We start from the raw sequence: 19,487 nt of genomic DNA on the forward strand, positions 1-19,487 counted from the left end.
AGCAATGATACAGCGCTATGAGATGTATTTCAGGGATTCACAGGTAATTTGCTGCACTTGATTCTACACGTAATAAACATGGCGAGCGGATGTATATGTCTTGCGTAATGCCGACGGTCTCCGAACCTGGCAACTTTTAAGGCTGGTGCACTTCAACTCCCAACATGGCTGGCTGAGGAATTCTGGGAGTTGAAGCCCACAAGACTTACAGCTGCCAAATTTGGAGCACCCCCCCCCCCCCCGCCGCCGGTATAGTGTATTTGAAATAGATGATCTTAGGCCCTGAAGAAATATATGAATGTACTGAAAACCTGTAGAATTGTATTTAGAGGTGTCAGATTATGCTTCCCAAATACTTTGCCTAGATATTTGACATCTTGAGAATTAGATACACTTAAATAGAGATATTATATGATCTATCTGGGTTGGTCACCAGGTCTAGAGGTTTAGTCTTCCCAGCTTTTAGACTCATGCTAGAGCCCATCCTCAGGGATCTACCAGAATGTGGGCTTTGGGCTAGTCTGTGCCTAATATTATGTAGTGCCTGGTTGTTGATGCTTTTTGTTTGGTGATTGATGTGTTGATGGCCGCCTGTTAAGACACTGCTGGTCTTTCCTTGTGCTGCCAAGTCCTGACTCCTGATAATTTTTTATACCAACTTCCTTTTGAATCTTTGGTTTCTTCTCTTTTAGATCAGGTTATTACCCATATATGTGCTGCAAAAGAGAGTGGTTTTGGCATGTACATTTTGGTACAGTTCTCATCAGAGGGCCAACCTAATTTAAAAAGCTTCCTTTCTTATCCCAGCCACTCACTTCACTAGCAGATGCAATGAAAATGGGAAGTTTGCAATAAGTGTGCAAACTGGGTTTGCTTTCATTTATATTCTCCCAGGGCCGCATCATTAGGGAAAGCTACAAAGTTCCAGGCCATTATCACCACTTTTGAAATGATTCTTGGGGCTGTCCCTGAACTCAATGCAATTGAATGGCGTTGTGGTATAATTGATGAAGCACACCGATTGAAGAACAGAAACTGCAAACTTCTGGAGGGACTCAAACTCATGAATCTGGTGAGTATTCATCTTGTAATGAGATATGACTTATATCAAAAGAGATGAATACACACGGAAGGTAGAATGCTAAACTCCAAATCAAGGAATACATTGGATTCTTAGCTTGAGTTGGTGTTTTATTGTTGCTCACTTCTGCTTTCCATAACCATAATGTCCTTTGGAAGCTGGAATGCTCATGAGTTGAATTTACACACCCTCAAAAGATTTATTGTTATTTTGCAGCTTACAAATCAGGAAGGGATGTGTGTTTTCTACCTCCTTAACTTTATTTTATAACTTTGCCTCTATGTAACTTTAACAATGTCTTGCATGAATCTCTACGTTTGCAATATAGCCGAGATTCTCTTGACCTTTAAACTCATTAAGCCATCTTTTTTTCTATTACATGCCGTTTTGTTGCTCAATTGTATTTTGCAATCATTAGCATAAAATGACATTACTTAAAAGCAAAACAAGGTTTCTAAAGTAACTATTTATAAAGTGGCATATGTGTACATTTATAAATTGACATATGGGGCTAAAACATACGAAGGACAATTTCAGGAATTCGGTATGTCTGGTCTAGTGAAAAGAAGAATTAGGGGTGACATGATAGCAGCGTTCCAATATTTGAGGGGTTGCCACAAAGAAGAGGGGGGCAAGCTATTCTCCAAAGCACCCGAAGACAGAAGAAAAAGAAGCAATGGATGGAAACTAATCAAGGCGATTAGGACTAAGGAGAAATTTCCTGATGGTTAGAACAATTAATCAGTAGAACAGCTTTCCTTCAGAAGTTGTGGGTGCTCCATAACTGGAGATTTTAAGAGGAGACTGGACTACCATTTGTTTGAAATGGTATAGAATCTCCTGCTTAAACAGGGGCTTGGACTAAAAGACCTCCAAGGGTCCTTCCAACTCTTGTTACTCTGTATTTTTCTTGTCATTACAGTTAGATCAAAAGATGGTTTATAACTTCTTGTCAAATATATTTTGCATACATCTTTAGGAGCATAAGGTGCTATTGACCGGCACACCACTGCAAAACACTGTAGAAGAATTATTCAGAGCCTTCTTCACTTCCTTGAACCTCTACGATTCCCAGCTGAATCTACATGCATGCAAGAATTTGGAGACCTTAAAACAGAAGAACAGGTATGAATCTTTTGTGCTACGCTGTTAAGATTCACATTCATACCCATTCAGAAACTAGAATATGATCAGTTACCCATTTCAATACAGGCCAGTAAATTAATTCTTTCATGGTCTCCCCAGCACCCTTTATAGAATGTCACAGTTATTCAGGAATGTAACTATTTTTATTTCTTGTGGTTCTTGTATAAATATACAGAGAATTTGGCAGGAAAAAAAAAATCACAGGTAGAAAAGTTTTATACGTGCAGAAAAAATATTAAAGGGGAGTCTGTGACTCTTACCAAAAATTGGCATCAAGCAGCCTTTTTAGCTTTGAACCCTGAAGCAGCCTTGCGTAGTGACCGAACAGTTTGTAAATTCTAATTGTTTGGTTTTTAGTTACTTATTATGTTCTTCGTAGGTGCAAAAGCTGCAGGCTATTCTGAAACCGATGATGCTAAGAAGACTGAAAGAAGATGTAGAGAAGAAATTGGCTCCCAAGGAAGAAACCATTATTGAAGTGGAGTTAACAAATATCCAAAAGAAATATTATCGAGCTATTTTAGAGAAAAACTTTGCATTTTTGTCCAAAGGGGCAGGGCAAGCTAACGTGCCCAACTTAGTTAATACCATGATGGAACTCAGGAAATGCTGCAATCACCCATACTTATCAAAGGTAGGTATGTTTTTTTTAAAAAAAAAACCCTTTTTTATTTACTTGAGGCCTTGTTCATAGTGAAGTCGTCACCGCTGACTTTAGAATTAGGATCAATTCCTTAAAGAAAGACTCCTTGAGAATCCATTTGTTTACAACCCACTTAACAAATGTTGCTTTGTATAACATTATTATATGTTTCTCTGTGGAGAACATAACAACAGTGATTTACCTGACAGTTTCCATGAGAAGCATTCATAAAAGTGACAGAGGATGATGAACAGTGGTAAATATTTCCTTATGCAAATTGTGGAGGATTTATTGCTCCGTTTCTGATATGTGCTTCCAGAGCAAAATTGTATAATATTTCTGTGCTTGGAAACAGAAGAAGATTTTTTTTCTGCTTTTCCTGAACACAGGAGCTGAGGAAAAAATCTTAGGAGAATTTAGGGAAACGTATAGTCAGAGTGCTCCTGATTTTCACCTGCAAGCAATGATCCAGTCTGCTGGGAAACTAGTCCTCATTGATAAACTTCTTCCAAAAATGAAAGCGGGAGGCCACAAGGTGCTTATCTTCTCTCAGATGGTCCGCTGTCTTGATATCCTGGAAGATTACCTAATACATAAAAGGTGAGCTTTCCATATTGCAAACACCCATGTAGCTCTCACCGTAAGTGCTTTTCCATGCGCTTGGTTAATGTGCTGAGCTGTGCACGAATATTCAGCTGTGGATTTGCCCTCAATGCTAGTGTTTCTCAACCTTAACAGCTTCAAGGTGTGTGGATTTGAACACCTGTAGCTTGAGTTGACAAGCCAACTGATTCTTATATATCAAGTCTTAGATATTTGATCCTCTGAAGTCTTAACTCTAATACCAACAGAGCTTTCTTTGAATTGCTTCCTTTTTTTTTACACTTCAAAGGTACCTCTATGAGCGAATTGATGGGAGAGTGAGAGGAAACTTACGTCAGGCTGCCATTGATCGATTTAGCAAGCCGGATTCTGACCGGTTTGTTTTCCTTCTCTGTACCAGAGCTGGCGGATTAGGCATCAATTTAACAGCAGCTGATACTTGTATCATTTTCGATTCAGACTGGAACCCTCAGAACGATTTGCAGGTACAACCTGTCAACCCGCCAGTTTTAATCATGCTATAGGAAACTGAATGAATTGATTGCGACAGGGTGTCTTTTTGATGGGTTTTGATGTCCTGTCTCCTTAGGCTCAAGCTCGTTGTCACAGGATTGGCCAAACAAGGCGGTGAAAGTCTACAGGCTGATCACAAGAACTCCTACGAGAGAGAAATGTTTGACAGAGCAAGCCTAAAGCTCGGCTTAGATAAAGCTGTCTTGCAGAGCATGAGCGGCAGAGAAAACAGCGTTGGCGGGGTATGTTCCCCTTTGTTCCTTACAGAAACTAGAAGCACGAAATGGAAAGGAAGAAAAAGTGCTTCCCTCTCCCTGAACCACTTTCCAGGGGAAATTTTAAAAGCGACGCATCTCATAAAACCTTGCATCATATTTCTTTGCTCTCTTTATTTTCATTACGACTCATTCGTTTTGCAACAAACTTGTGCTAGATGGTTGACTATCTTGAACAGAGTAAACATGGTTGGGATGTTGCATTCCGTCCTTAGGTCTCTGACTTAAAGGAGAGCCCACAAAATGCCGCTTGGGGTTCCTTAAAACTCTGCATCTATTTAAATAAGAAAGCACGAGTGGGTTTTTGTTTGTAGTGGCACTGCTAAAAAGGCCTGTATTGGGATTCCTTGACTTACAACCATTCGTTCGGGTGACCAATTGAAGTTACAATGGCACTGAAAAATAGTGACTTACGACCATTTCATACTTACAACTGTTACAGCATCCCCGTGGTCATGATCAAAATTCAGACAGTTGGCATCTGACTCACATTTATGACTGTTTCAGTGTCCGGGATCATGTCATCCCCTTTTGCGACCTTTTGACAAGCAAAGTCAATAGGGAAGCCAGATTCACTTAACAACCCTAATACTAACTTAACTGCAGTTAAGTTAACTTAACATCCGTGGCAAGAAGATTGTAAGATGGTGAAAAACTCACTTAGCAACTTTCACATTTAGCAACATAAGTTTTGGGCTCCGCTGTGGTCCTAAGTCGAGGACTCCCTATATTAAAAAATACCAGAATAATGTAATGCTTCGGAATATTCCAGTAAGGATGGAAATAATTGTTTTTATTAAATTACAAGTATGATTAAACAAAAAGTATTTTATTATGCAAGGCATTGAGTAAACAAAATTATTTTCCTTGCTCTTTTAAATGCATCCAAATTCTACTACTTCAGATTCAGCAACTTTCCAAAAAGGAAATTGAAGACTTGCTTCGAAGAGGTGCCTATGGCGCCATTATGGATGAAGAGGATGAAGGCTCTAAATTCTGTGAAGAAGATATTGACCAAATCTTGCAACGTCGCACAAAAACAATCACAATTGAATCTGAAGGGAGGGGCTCTACATTCGCTAAGGTAGTTACCGTTCAGCAAGTATTAAATGTGCCTTTTCACAGGGCACTAAGAAAATTCTGTGAGCTCAGAACTGCCCTGATATTCTTAAAGACGTACAAAATGTTTTGTTTTGAATTGCTTTGAGCACAGAATGAGTTGTTTTGAATGTTTTGGTAGCATTTAAGTTCAAGAACACTCTGTTTGTTGAGCTTAAAATTTCCAAAATGTTTGGAACTGCCTGTTTTGTTCTTAAACCCCTGGAGCTGCACTCAGAATGGGAAAAGCTGAAAAAAAAGGACTGAGATGTTAACTCTAAATAATTCTGTGTGGCTAATTTGAATCCATTATTGCGCACTTATTTACATTTGTATCCTGTGTAACTAACAATTGACAAAAGTATCTGATCCTGCAAATGGGATTCATTCCTACCATTAAGATACAATCTTACATAATTCACCCTACCTTAAAAAGAATTATTACATTATGGTGCTTTACTGTTTATTTCAGGCTAGTTTTGTTGCATCTGGAAACAGAACAGATATTTCATTAGATGACCCAACTTCTGGCAGAAATGGGCCAAAAAAGCTGAAATAGACATAGATGCCATCAGTGGTAGAGTAAGTATATTTCCAATTAAATTTACGAGTGTTTTTGCTGAGTTACTGCGGCTATTTTTTTTTAATTGCAATAGCTTTGAGCATTTTTTTTTACAAATAACAGTATTCTGACTAGAAGTCTACTGCTTTAATTATATGCACGCTTTGTTTATAAAACCATCTGAAATGAACAGATCTTTATGGAACCTTTGAAGAGCCAGACAGATTTTTTATTTATTTATTTATTTATTTATAGGCCCCCTTTTCCTTGAGGGGACTCAGGGCGGCTTACAACTTATGGGGAAGGGGAATACACACAATGACGTATAAAGACAATACATAATTAAAAATAGAAACAACATTCATCATTCGGGTGGGGGTGGATTATAATCTTTAACCCCAGGCCTGACGGGATAGCCAGATCTTAAGGGCTGTGCGGAAGGTCTGGAGGGTGGTGAGGGTACGAATCTCCACGGGGAGATCGTTCCAAAGGGTCAGAGCTACTACTGAAAAGGCTCTCCTCCGCGTAGTTGCCAGTCGACACTGACTGGCGGATGGAACTCGGAGGAGGCCTAATCTGTGAGATCTAATAGGTCGCGAGGAGGTAATTGGCAGGAGGCGGTCTCTCAAGTACCCAGATCCACTACCATGAAGGGCTTTATAGGTGGTGAGTAGCACCTTGAAACGCACCCGGAGATCAACAGGTAGCCAGCGCAGCTCGCGGAGGATAGGTGTTATGTGGGCGAACCGAGGTGCACCCACAATCACTCGCGCGGGCCGCATTCTGGACTAGCTGAAGTCGCCAGATGCTCTTCAAGGGCAGCCCCTTTCCCCAGATTTAAGGGAAAGGCATGGATTAAATGTACTCTTAACCTGGTTTATATAGGCTCTTGTGATACTCTTTATATAACCATAAATCTTTGGGAATTTGAGCTTTAGGAACCTGTCTGCATTAATCTGCAGAGATTTTTCAAATGCACATTTGTTTATATTATGCAGAATAGCTTGGTTATTGACACCCCGAGAATCAGGAAGCAAACAAGGCCTTTAATGCTACAAAAGATGAACTTGCTGAGTTATCTGACATTGAAAGTGAAGGAGAGGATAAACCAAAACTTAGAAGATCTTGTGATCGCTCCAGTGGCTACGGGAGAACAGAGTGCTTTAGGGTGGAAAAAAACCTGTTAGTTTACGGGTAAGTTTTTTTCTTTTACTCTGGAACAGTGTAAGAAAAATACGCCTTTTTAAAAGAATATTGTCTCACTTTACCCTACTTTTTCTGATGTTTGTGGTTCCAACAATGTAATTTAACAAGATAATGTAGCGTTTTGTAAGAGGAGATTGCACTGATCACAAAACTTTTATCATTCAGCAAATATTGAAATCAAGCTATATGGTCCTTGATCATAGACAAAAAAAAAATCCAGTTAATATTGTAAGGTATAATGCATAGAATAGTTAAAAAAAAATTCATATAACAGTTACTCAGATCTTTGCATCCTTGATGGCATCCTAATGAGTGATTGACAACGTGAATTGCCATTCCTGTCATCTCTTGATAGAAATGAAGGATCCAGAATACACATTTAATTAAGAACACTGGGCATTAATGCATAAAAAGTCATCTCAAGTATGTCACTTTTGTTTCAAATGTTCAAAATTAAAATGAAATAGGTGGGGTCGTTGGAGAGAAATTTTATCGCACGGGCGCTTCAAGAGACAGCTAAATGAACAAGACGTGGAGATAATTTGCCGAGCCCTGCTAGCATATTGCCTTGTCCATTATAGAGGAGATGAAAAGATTAAAAGTTTTATCTGGGATCTTATTACTCCGACTGAGAACGGGCAGACTCGAGAATTACAGAATCACTTAGGTAAGCATCTTTGGGAGGATATTACTCTTAGCAAGCAAGCAAACAAAAAGCTCATTTTAAACCAAGAATGTGTTGCTCGAATGTGATTCTAATAAACTGTAATTAAAAATATAAGTCCCTGCCTTTTATTCTTATTTGGCCTAGGTTTGTCAGCCCCTGTCCCCAGGGGCAGAAAAGGAAAGAAAGTTAAGACCCAAACAAGCACATTTGATATACATAAAGCCGAGTGGCTTCGCAAGTACAATCCGGAACATTTGTTGCAAGATGATGGGTATAAAAAGCACATAAAACACCACTGTAATAAGTAAGTAGCGCTATAAGCCTTGGGTTATTATAAAAAGTAACCATGAATGTGATTTTAAAATATATCTTCTAGAAATGCAAACAAATCCTTTTACTAAACCTAATGAGTTAATTAATGTTGGCATTTTAATGAAATAGGCTAAGTGTTAATGATAATGATTTTGTTGAGTCAGTAGCTTCTCCATGAGCAAGTATATCTTGACAATAAGTAAGAGAAGGAGAAAGAGAATTAGGCCAGATGATTTGGGAGAAATATTCTACTCATTCAAGAACCGTTTTGAACTCCCAGTTTGGAAGCAGCTGATAAAATTTTCATATTGCCATCTATTGTCTTTAAAGCATTAGCAGAGAGCATTATATAGGCAGAAGCTCCTGTATTTATATATTTTCAAAAGTGGTCCATTCATTTTCTGGATTGAGTGAACCACAGTTGGTTTAACTTCTCCCTTCAGGCTTTTGGGGAATGTCTCAAAATATCTTGACTTTATGTGTCTGTCAGCTGTTTAAGTTTAAATGAAATACGCAAAGAAAGAAACCCCATCAAATTATATTTTAAGGATTGTTTTTTTAAAAAAAAAATCTAGAATCTTGCCAGGGAAAATTAACCTAAATTGTGTGGTGTTGGTGGATAAATGATGATAAGACACTGTTGGTCACATTTTATGGTCATTGTTGGTCTACTTTCATACGTATTTTAAATTAAGAACTCTTAATAAAAACGATCTGAATGTTTCAAATGGCTTTATATTTATCTTTACGTGCCTATTCAGGGTTTTACTTCGTGTTAGAATGCTGTACTACTTGAAGCAAGAAGTCATTGGTAATGAATGCCAGAAAGTTTTTGAAGGAGTTGATGCCAGGTAAATGATACTAAGTTTGTTTCTTTTATTCCTTGATCAAAAGTATTGTTGGTAGCTTTTGAATTAAGATGAGTTTTAACAGAAGTTTTGATGCTTTTAACTTAAAATTTAGATATTCATATATGTTCTGACCCCCCTTGTCCCACACCAACACGCACTCCGAGCCAAAGATAAGTTACAGCATTTAATTAACAGACAGACAGGTCCTTGACAGCAAACCCGCACAGACAAGCTTGGGCAGCAATTCTGCACAGATAAGCCGTGGCAGCAATCCAGCCTGCCAAGCTCACAATAATGTTCTCCGACATTAGTTCCTGCGTTGACTTCTGCAAGAGGGGTGTGTGCACAAGTAGTCCTTTATAGTCTGGAGAGGAGCCTAATGACCACCACTGAATGCAATTACCTCCTGTAACTGCGCAACTGTTCCTGGACATCTATTAGCTCTTCGGTGCCGGGCATCAGGACAACTGACCTCAGGCTCACACTCCCTTGTCCTCCTCCCCACTGGTCCAAGGCTCAGGCACCTCCTGGTGGCCAACCAGTCTCTCTGCACCCTGCTCGGAGTCGGAACTCTGTCCAGGGTCCTTCACATCCCCCAGAGCCGACTCATAGGGCCCCTCGCTGTCGGAGTCTGGTGGCTGCTCCAACTGCTCCTGCTGGGCCACAACACACATATATGTTGGGCACATTTCTGTGTTGTGTGAAAGTTTATATCTCACAATAGAAAGACTTTAACACCTGCTTTCTGACTAAACCTTTCAGTGAAATTGATATCTGGGTCCCGGAACCAGACCACTCCGAAGTGCCAGCCGAATGGTGGGATACAGAAGCAGATAAATCTCTATTAATAGGTGTTTTTAAACATGGTAAGCCATAAGACATTATCTGCTTGCTTGCGTGCTTGCTTTGTCTTGAAGGTTATATTCAGAATACATTTCTTTCCAGGTTATGAAAAATACAACACAATTAGAGCAGATGCTGCCCTTTGCTTCTTGGAAAGAGTGGGAAACCGGATGATAAGGCCGTAGCTGCTGAGCAGAGAGCAAATGATTATATGGATGGGTATGAATTTTTAAACCGCTTTTGAAAGCCAGTTGTCATTTTAGCGCCCACGCAAATACTATCCAATTTAGCAATTGCAATACCACTTAGATTTATATACCCGCTTTACAGGGCTTTATAGCCTTCTCTAAGTGATTTACAGAGTCAGCGTATTGCCCCAGCAAACTGGGTCTGCATTTTAACCCACTTTGGAAGGATGGAAGGCTGAGTCCACCTTGAGCCGGTGAGATTTGAACTGCCAAAACTGCAGCTAACAGTCAGCCGAAGTAGCCTGCCGTACTGCACTCTAACCACCCGCACCACCTCGGCTCTCACAGATTGATTTAGTAATTAATCTGATTCATTGAGTATTGTCTCATCCATTTATGATATACTATGCAAAACAGAAGGTTTCAGGACCATAATCTGTTCCCCACAAGGTTATGATAATTTGAACAATTTAGGTGTAACTTTAGCAAGTGGTCTTTTTCCTCAAGAGAGAAAAAGAACACAATTTCAAGAACAGAGGAATCAGACGATTTAGAGTCAAATTCTTTGGCAATACTTGCTTTTTCCTGCAAATGAACGCATTTTATCATTCTCATTTTTTTAGTAACTAAACCAATAGTTATTCATTTTCATATCATTTACACATCTGTGTTGAATGTGTTTCTTAGGGATGTAGAAGACCCAGAATACAAACCAGCCCCAGCCTTGTTTAAAGATGATATGGAGGTAACACATTTTCACTTCATCATTCTTTTTTCTTTACAGTTGGGTAAAAGTGTTTGGATTTGGATGGGGAGGAGCAGGTTAAGGCTTAATCCAAGCAAGACAGAATGGCTCTGGGTTTGCAGGCTGTCTGACTCCAAGGAGACTCCAAATTAATTCTGGACGGGTTATGCCCCTACAGTACTGAACTAGGTTATATCTCCTACTGGATTCACAACTCCTACTTGAGTGGCTATTATGGCTAGGAGGACCTTTGTTGTAGAATAAACAGGACACACAAGCCAGTTCTTCAGGGAAGGAATAGTTTATTTGCGCAGGTTCATAGCAAAGAATAATTGGCCTGAACATTGAATGAATTCAGGAACTTCCTTATATAGTTTATCACTTTCAGCTAAAGTCATCTGTTAGTTTTGGAAACAACCCCTCAAGTATTTGCCCTTGAGTTACAGCAATATTATGTCTACAGGAAGTTATAATTCATAGTCAGCCAATGGTCAACCATAGCATACATTTTGAGGAACTTAATGTGTCTTCCAGACAGATTTACAGTCCAGCCAGCAGATACATTAAAATAGAGACTTTTGCTTCAGCAGTTTTCATGTGCAGACTTCCTAAAAGCAACCCTTTGCAATTTCTATATATGAACAGTTAAAGCTTACTATCATGAGACCCTAGTTTGGTTCAGGCTTGAGGCCTACCTTGGTTCAGCCTGCCACCTCACTTTCATTGCACATATGCACAACTACAACTCGTCCAGAATATAGCAGTCCAAATAGCTTGGACTCCTATCATTATTCCCATATAGCACCAATGATGTGGAAGTCCCACCAGCCATCTTTCGGATGCAAATCAAGATGCTGGTTGCACATTTAAAGCTCTTTGAAGGCCTGAACACTGTCTTCTCCCAATAACATCTGCCAGACGAATAAACCAAATAAAGAAGGCTGATTCCCCACCCCCACCCCACCTGGTTAGGACAATATTTTCCTCGACATTCCTGTCAGTTCTGACTGGAGTCGCCTATAAAATCTTGTAATAGTACAGTAAATGTATGTTATAGGATTGTCCATGCTTATCCTTCGTCATGCTTCATATTTGTCTTGATTAACTATATTGGCTAACTGTATTATTTACAAACATATCCATTGTTGTATTATTTGGTTATATTTGGTGAGCTGTATCAATTAGAAATTGCGTTCATTTCATGTGATGCAATATTTATTTTGGTAGAGAAATCACGAGTTTTGTACAGAGAGATCATGAGTTATGTTTAAATGAGAGTTGTCATAGTTAACCTTAAGTCACTGCTGGTTTTGGTGTGTTGAGTCAACTTCAAAACACGGCATATATTGTACCTGAACTGCGCTTCTGTTCATTTTGCATTCTGAATGTTATTTCTTAGGATGATGCCTCATCGCCAGGGGATCTTGTAATAGGAGATGGAGGTAAAATCTTACGTTTTAACTTTCTACTTCAACAATTGCGCTTCTGAAATGCACCGTCCACTTTGTTTGATGCTTAACGTGGTAACCAACACCAATTATTATAGTCATCTTTCTCAATTACAGATGGTCAGATCATTGAAGGAGACAAGCTTTACTGGCCAACTCAATCTGCCTTAACAACACGGTTGCGTCGCCTCATAACAGCGTATCAGCGTACCAGTAAGAGCAGGCAAAGCCAGCCAATTCAAGCCCCGTTTTCTGTCCAGGCTTGTGTGATGCCATCTGCCTTTTGAAGAAGCTGTTCTAAATCCAAAAGTAGCTGCCAAAATTGAAAGACAGCAAAGGTAAGGCTGTGATTATTGCAGGTCTCAAGAAATCTTCTGATGCCTCCACGGTGTTCATTTGCAATCACTGTTCCCTTTTACCCTTCCATCTAGGTGGACAAGAAGAGAAGAAGCTGATTTCTACAGAGTGGTGTCTACGTTTGGTGTTGTATTTGATCCAGACAGAGCCCAGTTCGACTGGACAAAATTTCGAGCGATGGCGAGGTTGCATAAAAAAACAGATGAAAGTTTAGAGAAATACCTGTATGCGTTTATGGCCATGTGCAGAAGAGTTTGTCGCTTACCTTCAAAAGATGGTGGGTTGCTTATAATACTTCCCCCCTCCCCCCCAAAAAGAAAGAAAAACTATTTTAGGAGCAATAACAAAACACGTACTGAAAAAGTTGCCCTATGACCGAAATCCTACGTCATGAAATGCATGTTTTGATATATCGTAATGTTTTAGAATTCTTTCCCCTTAAGCAAGGAAAAGCTCCTACATTTCTTTCACCTTAGAAGGTAGCATTGTGTTCACTGAAAGAAAAAGAGATTGGGGGGGGGGGGATGGATGTGTAAATAACACTTTCTTTAAAAAAAAAAAAAAAGGCCATTTAATGTCCCGGATTCCAACTGAAGTTAGAAGATCCTGCTACAAGTCTTAATTCTTTTTGGGTGTCTTTCCTGTGCAGACTTTGTGGATTCAAACCTTTTCATCCAGCCAATAACAGAAGAGCGTGCATCTCGAACCTTATATCGCATCGAGCTCCTCAGAAAGGTACGAGAGCAAGCTGTCCTTCATCCTCAGCTCTGTGAGCGATTAAAACTTGTCAGCCAAATCCAGACTTGCCTGTTTGGTGGGAATGTGGGACCCATGATTGGGATTTATTGGTTGGTGCCAGCGAAACACGGAGTGAGCAGGACAGATTACCACATCCTTCGCGACCCCGAACTCTCCTTTATGTCAGCTCAGAAGAACTACAGTCACAGCAAAGCGGCGCTTCCGAGGACAGCTTCTGCTCCGCTCTTGCAAACCGTACCAATGGCGCTGTCGGCCTCATCCTCTCATGCCCCAAGCCAGGCTGCCGGACGCTAAAGGGATCGTGCTTGAGGACGCAAAGCCTAAGGACGAAAACCACAAAGAACCTCATTCCTCAGACGAGGAGCCCATGTCTACTGAAAACGTGCCGATGGGGGTGAAGGCGGAACCGTCGAGCCCGAAGAGCGGCTCACCCTCACACGCGGCAGACCCCAAGCCTGTTCCGAAGGGGGATCACGGCAGGCGCATGGTGGCAGCGAGGACCGAACCCTTAACGCTAAACGCTGCTTCCAAAAAGCCGAGATCTGGGAAGAGAGGATCGGACTCCAGCTGTGACTCCAACTCCGACTCAGAGAGGTCGTCCTGTTCTTCCAGATCGTCTTCATCCTCATCGTCGTCTTCTTCCTCTTGCTCTCGTTCCAGATCAGGATCCAGCTCTTCGTCTTCTTCATCTTGCTCTTCAGCGTCGTCGCGTCCTCCTCCTCTTCTTCCTCTTCCTCCTCTTCCTCTTCTTCCTCTTCATCGGAAGAGAGTGACAGTGATGAAGAGGAGGCCCAAAAGAGACGTAAGTGCCTTTTTAATTTTTTTAAAAAAAACCTCAGAAGCTGCTTCAGAGAAAGACATAAATTATTTTTCGTGGATTTTCGGATAGATAGGTGCATGTTTTAGAAAAAAACCAAAGAAAGTACTCTAATCAGTTATTCATTGGTTCATTCTCCGTTTCGTTCCATGCTGCTCTCATCTTTTGATGTTAGGTTGTTCTTTTAATTCACATGAAAATGTGTACTTTTCTATCTATGGACAATAGGAGAATAATAGAATGATACAGAATTATAACATAAAATACATTATTATTGGATAAGATTTAAGATGATGTAAGGAATTGCTATAATATAAATGAATCCCAATATCTGGAAGATCTCTTTAAAATGAAGGAATAGTAGTTATAGTCATATAAATGATGTACAATGATAATAATGTATACATATATATTTGACCGATAATATGTGATTTATATAAGTTGTGAGGACTATGGAAAGGATGCACAAAACTCTTATAATCAATCGACACGCTGTATATAATTGAAGAGCCGAGGTGGCGCAGTGGTTAGGGTGTAGTACTGCAGGCCACTTCAGCTGACTGTGATCTGCAGTTCAGCGTTCAAATCTCACTGGCTCAAGGTCGACTCAGCCTTCTATCCTTCCGAGTGGGTGAAATGAGGACCCAGACTGTGGGGGCAAGTTGCTAAAAAAATTGTAAACCGCTTAGAGAGGGCTGAAAGCCCTATGAAGCGGTATAGAAGTCTAATTAATAAATAAATAAATAGAAATGCATCTTTAAAAATTGCAGCGTGAGACTCAGAAAGCTGCACAATCAGAAGAATATCTGCATTGTAATCTGCATGGTGTTTGTGTGGAAGAGAAAATAAAGTTCCGGATTAGTCCAAACAAAATCCTTATGCTCGCGGTGTATATAATCTCTTTGCAAAACAATCAATCTTCTTCTTGATTTGTTGTTCTTCCACTAGAATGTTTTTTTACTCTTTAAAAGTAACTTTTATAGAGCAAAATAAGGCTAGGTAATTATATATTGACAAAGACAATATGATTAGCAGCTAGTTAATAATTTTTTTTATGGTTCCACCCATTAAGAAAAATTAAGTATGGAGCTAAGATTTTTTTTCTGATATAATCAGCAGCAATTTATACTGTTGAGCCACATTCTGCTTTCCTAGATGGCTTGCAAAAGAAATTGGCAGAATGTTTTGTAGCTAGAAGGAAACATTCATCAATGCAGTTTAATCTCCTTTAATTATTTAATGTTCCCGTGCCCATTTTTATGTGCTTGGTGATCAGATTCTCAAAATTTTATTATAATTGTGATATTGTTTGTGTATAGTGGGGCAGGCATTATTTGTCCTTTGATTTTTTTTAAAAATGGTGCTACTGTTACTTTTGTCTTGCATCTCAAGTCAATTCTACCTAACTTAATTTCTCTCATCTGTAATGCAATATGAATTTTACAAATATCCTTGGTTTATCACCTCAATTGGCACCAGAACCTTAGTCATTGAGCAAGTGGCCATTGACATCTCGCTTAATGTCCTAATCGTTAAGCAATCTCACAGGTTGTTAAGCAGATGGAGTGTCTGATAAGGAACATGAGAGATGCCTCTCCTGGAAGGCCTCATCTTCCGGCCTGGCCCTGGAGCTCCCACTGAGAAATGCCATTCGTTTGATGCTGTTGTCATTCTGATTGGCCGTTGAACAAATGGTGATAAATCAAGGAGTACCTATCCCAAAAGTGCTTTCCCCAAAGTTCTGAAGAAGTTTCTCAGATGAGAAGTGAAACGTTCCAAGGAAGTCCAGTTGCCTTTTGGAAAAAGCACTTTTGGGACAACCACGACCCGAATGGTGACTCTCTCCGTAGGCATTGAGGACTATTTCTATGTACTTCAAAATTGAGCAGGAGGAAGTGCTAGGAAGCATCTTGTGTAATTGTGCCCGTCAAACCTCTGCATAGCAGAAGGGCATGTGTTGTTACTGATTATCTAAAATTTCCTCCAGGGGAAGGGACGCCTCACCTGAAAGCATACGATGAGGAAAGTGTAGCTTCCATAAGCACGGTGCAGGACGAAACCCAGGACAGTTTCCAAATGAATAACGGAACACCAAATTCTAATTGTATCTTGCAAGGTGGATATATGTTAGCTGCTTCTTACTGGCCCAAGGTAAAGTTGTAGCCAAATGTTTACTGTCTTGAAATGGAGATTGAAATATTTTCACTTCAGGTTAAAATCACATGATTTTTGTTGTAGTTTAAAAAAAGAAAGTAGGGTTGGAAGGACCTTGGGGGTCTTCTAGTCCAGGGGTGTCAAACCCAAGGCCCGCAGGCTGGATGCAGCCCATGAGGTGCTTAGATCTGGCCCACGAGGCCACCCTGGAAGCAGTGAAAGACCGGCCCGTGTGCAGCCCTTCCGAGCTCCGCTTTCACTGGCAGAGGGTTGCCGGAGGACATTTTCGCTGGCAGAGCTCTTGGGTCAACACAGGTGCCCTTGACATGAGTGATGTCAAACTGGCCATGCCCACCCCAGTTCCCCAAGGTCAAACACAACCCTGAATGCAGCCTTCAATGAAATTGAGTTTGACACCCCTGTCGTAGGCCCACCCCCTCCTCAAGCAGCAAGGTGCAGTGGGTAGAGTGCAGTACTGCAGGCCACTTCAGCTGACTGCTATCTGCAGTTCAGCGGTTCAATCTCACCGGCTCAGGGTTGACTCAGCCTTCCATCCTTCCGAGATGGGTAAAAATGGGGACCCAGATTGTGGGGGCAATTTGCTGAATCTGTAAACCGCTTACAGAGGGCTGAAAGCCCTATGAAGTGGTATATAAGTCTAACTGCTATTGCTATTGCTAACTTACTGCATTTCAGACAATGGGTTTTTAGTAACATTTGTGCGCTTTTGTCCCCTTGACTGAGTACACTCTGTAATTTCTCCTAGGGTAGTTTTGTGGTAAAATACGAAAGAATTTCCCCTAAACTTTTTGGAGTCATCCTTTCTGTTGGTTGTTACACACTGATTTATTTGCGAGTCGCGTTAATCCTGAGAGAGGTGAATGTGAAATTTCTAAGCAGCTTCCTGTTGGTTTTTAGGATCGGGTTATGATTAACCGCCTGGATAGTATTTGCCAAACAGTCCTGAAAGGTAAATGGCCTTTGGCAAGGAGAAATTACGAGACCAATCCCGTGGCTTCCTTCTACACCACCAAACTCCTAGACAGCCCAGGTGCCGCTGCAGACTACAGCGAGCCCAGCATCCCGACTCCTCCAAGCGCAGACGTCAAAGAAGAAAGCGACCAATCAGCACAGATGTCAAAGGGTGAAGAAGCATGTGCAGGAAAAGGAGTTACAGTGAAAATCAATGACGTATGTTTATTTTTATTGCCCTAGGACCTGATTGCGATTGCGGTGTGCAGCATGCTTTACCTACAAGTGGCTGCCTGCTCTCAATCTTACTTTCTCTGCCTAAATACTTGCGGGTATTTTGGAGCAGCGATTTTGGAGCCTTTGCGCCGCCCCCCCCCCCTTTTCCTCTCTTTGAGAATCTCATTTTCAAGACCCGACAGCAACATAGCATCATTTCTTGCTCTTTTGCAGTCTTTGCTGATGAGTTGCTTCCTTGAATGGCCTTTCTCAATGCTTTTTTTTCTGGCGCTGTAATTACTTTCCAAAATATGGCATCTTTTATCTTAGAATTATCTTTTTTTTTTTTTAAAAAAAAAGGGAGTGTTCAATGAATTACAATTTCAAGTTAGCAAACCATCAGAATAATGTCCGTAGCTCCTTAGGGTTTGCACACTGGAGTTAGCAGGTAACAAACAGACGAATTAATTCAACCTCTTCCAGCTTGGTCTCTCGATATATCTATGGATCTCCACTTTGATTGCATATTATATAAGTTGTCTAATGCATTTGATATTGAAACTGGCTAAATGCAATTGTAAACACGGGCAGTCCTTGACTTACGACCACAATTGAGCTCAAAATTTCTGTTCCTAAGTGAGAGAGTTGTTCAGTGAATCACTGCAGTTGTTAAGTTAGCAAACGCGGTTGTTTAAGTGAATTGGGCTTTCCTGTTGACTTTGCTTGTCAGGTCACAAAAAGGGGATACACTGGAACTGTCACAAATACCCGCCAGTTGCCTGAATTTTAATCATGTGACGGGATGCTGCAAAGGGTGAAAAGAGTCACCCGTCACTTTTTGCAGTGCCGTTGTAACTTTGAATGGTCACTAAATGAATAGTTTTAAGCCAAGGACTACCTGTATCGTCATGTGGGGTGATGGTGAGGGGCCTGGACGTAAAATTCTGCATGTAAATCCTAAACAGCGGGGGGGGGGGGGGGGGAGAATACTTCCTTCTTTCCCAAACAAATCGGCTAACTCTTACATTTGCTTAACAGGAAGGTGGTTTGAAATTAATTTTTCAGAAGCAGGGCCTTTCTCAGAAAAGGCCATTTGAAAGCGAAGATGGCCTGTTAGGACAGCAACAGTACCTCGCCAGGCTACATGAACTCCAGAACGCGTCAGAGACCAGCCTTGCCAATTTCCCAAAGTCTTTGCCAGAGTCGGGTAAGGCCCAAAGCGATCGGGAAAGTGGTGGAAGGGCATCTGTAACTTTTTATTGCCCTATTTTACAGTCGTTTCATAGGATATCAAATTGTAAAAGGAGGCTTCGTAAAGCCCCGCTGAATCATAATCTCTGATCACTCTAAACACTTTGTAGCATTTGGAAAGTCCCACAGATTCACTGATTTTTCATAGTTTCAGGCACTATAAAGTACTATATGTTCTCTCCCTCTCTCTTCCTCCCTCTTTCTCTTCCTCTCTCCCCCTCCCTTCTCCCCCCCCTCTCTCTCTTCCTCCTCTCTCTTTTCTTCCCTACTTCTCTGTCTCTCTTCCTCCCTCCTCTCTCTTTCCTCTCTCACCCTCCTTCCTTCTCTCTCTTCCTCCCTCTCTCTTTTCTTCCCTACTTCTCTGTCTCTCTTCCTCCTCCCCCTCTGTTCCTCTCTCACCCTCCCTCCTTCTCTCTCTGTCTCTCTTCCTCTCTCTTTTCCTCTCTCCCCCTCCATCCACTCTCTCTCTCTCTTCCTCCCTCTCTCTTTTCCTCCCTACTTCTCTCTCTTCCTCCCTCTCTCTTTTCCTCCCTACTTCTCTGTCTCTCTTCCTCCCTCTCTCTTTTCCTCCCTACTTCTCTCTCTTCCTCACCCCTCTCTCTCTTCCTCTCTCCCCCTCCCTCCTTCTCTCTCTCCTCCCTACCCCCCCTCTTTGTCTCTCTCTCTCTCTCTCTCTCTCTCTCTCTCTCTCTCTCTCTCTCTCTCTCTCACACACACACACACACACACACACACACACACACACACACAATTCCAAAGTGGGGTTGACTGGCGTGATGG

General features: G+C 41.0%; 1 protein-coding gene across 1 annotated transcript in view; it reads left to right on the forward strand.

The window, feature by feature from the left end:
• The window catches only part of LOC116517487 (chromodomain-helicase-DNA-binding protein 9-like), a 36,312-nt gene that overhangs the window by 11,848 nt on the left and 4,977 nt on the right, over positions 1 to 19,487 (forward strand). The window contains 35 exon segments of the mRNA XM_032230459.1: positions 1 to 43; positions 895 to 918; positions 920 to 1,072; positions 2,061 to 2,117; positions 2,120 to 2,206; positions 2,607 to 2,865; positions 3,263 to 3,470; positions 3,763 to 3,958; positions 4,063 to 4,087; positions 4,090 to 4,122; positions 4,125 to 4,228; positions 5,166 to 5,345; positions 5,832 to 5,874; positions 5,877 to 5,941; positions 6,920 to 6,965; positions 6,968 to 7,115; positions 7,595 to 7,794; positions 7,939 to 8,098; positions 8,868 to 8,957; positions 9,720 to 9,823; positions 9,903 to 9,956; positions 9,959 to 10,019; positions 10,676 to 10,733; positions 12,133 to 12,175; positions 12,299 to 12,462; positions 12,464 to 12,519; positions 12,613 to 12,815; positions 13,188 to 13,319; positions 13,322 to 13,395; positions 13,397 to 13,555; positions 13,557 to 14,006; positions 14,009 to 14,099; positions 16,102 to 16,265; positions 17,187 to 17,459; positions 18,495 to 18,663. Of these exon segments, the coding sequence (XP_032086350.1) occupies positions 1 to 43; positions 895 to 918; positions 920 to 1,072; positions 2,061 to 2,117; positions 2,120 to 2,206; positions 2,607 to 2,865; positions 3,263 to 3,470; positions 3,763 to 3,958; positions 4,063 to 4,087; positions 4,090 to 4,122; positions 4,125 to 4,228; positions 5,166 to 5,345; positions 5,832 to 5,874; positions 5,877 to 5,941; positions 6,920 to 6,965; positions 6,968 to 7,115; positions 7,595 to 7,794; positions 7,939 to 8,098; positions 8,868 to 8,957; positions 9,720 to 9,823; positions 9,903 to 9,956; positions 9,959 to 10,019; positions 10,676 to 10,733; positions 12,133 to 12,175; positions 12,299 to 12,462; positions 12,464 to 12,519; positions 12,613 to 12,815; positions 13,188 to 13,319; positions 13,322 to 13,395; positions 13,397 to 13,555; positions 13,557 to 14,006; positions 14,009 to 14,099; positions 16,102 to 16,265; positions 17,187 to 17,459; positions 18,495 to 18,663 (4,376 nt within the window).

Source organism: Thamnophis elegans, chromosome 14 (genome assembly GCF_009769535.1).
Source record: "Thamnophis elegans isolate rThaEle1 chromosome 14, rThaEle1.pri, whole genome shotgun sequence".
Lineage (NCBI taxonomy): Eukaryota > Metazoa > Chordata > Lepidosauria > Squamata > Colubridae > Thamnophis > Thamnophis elegans.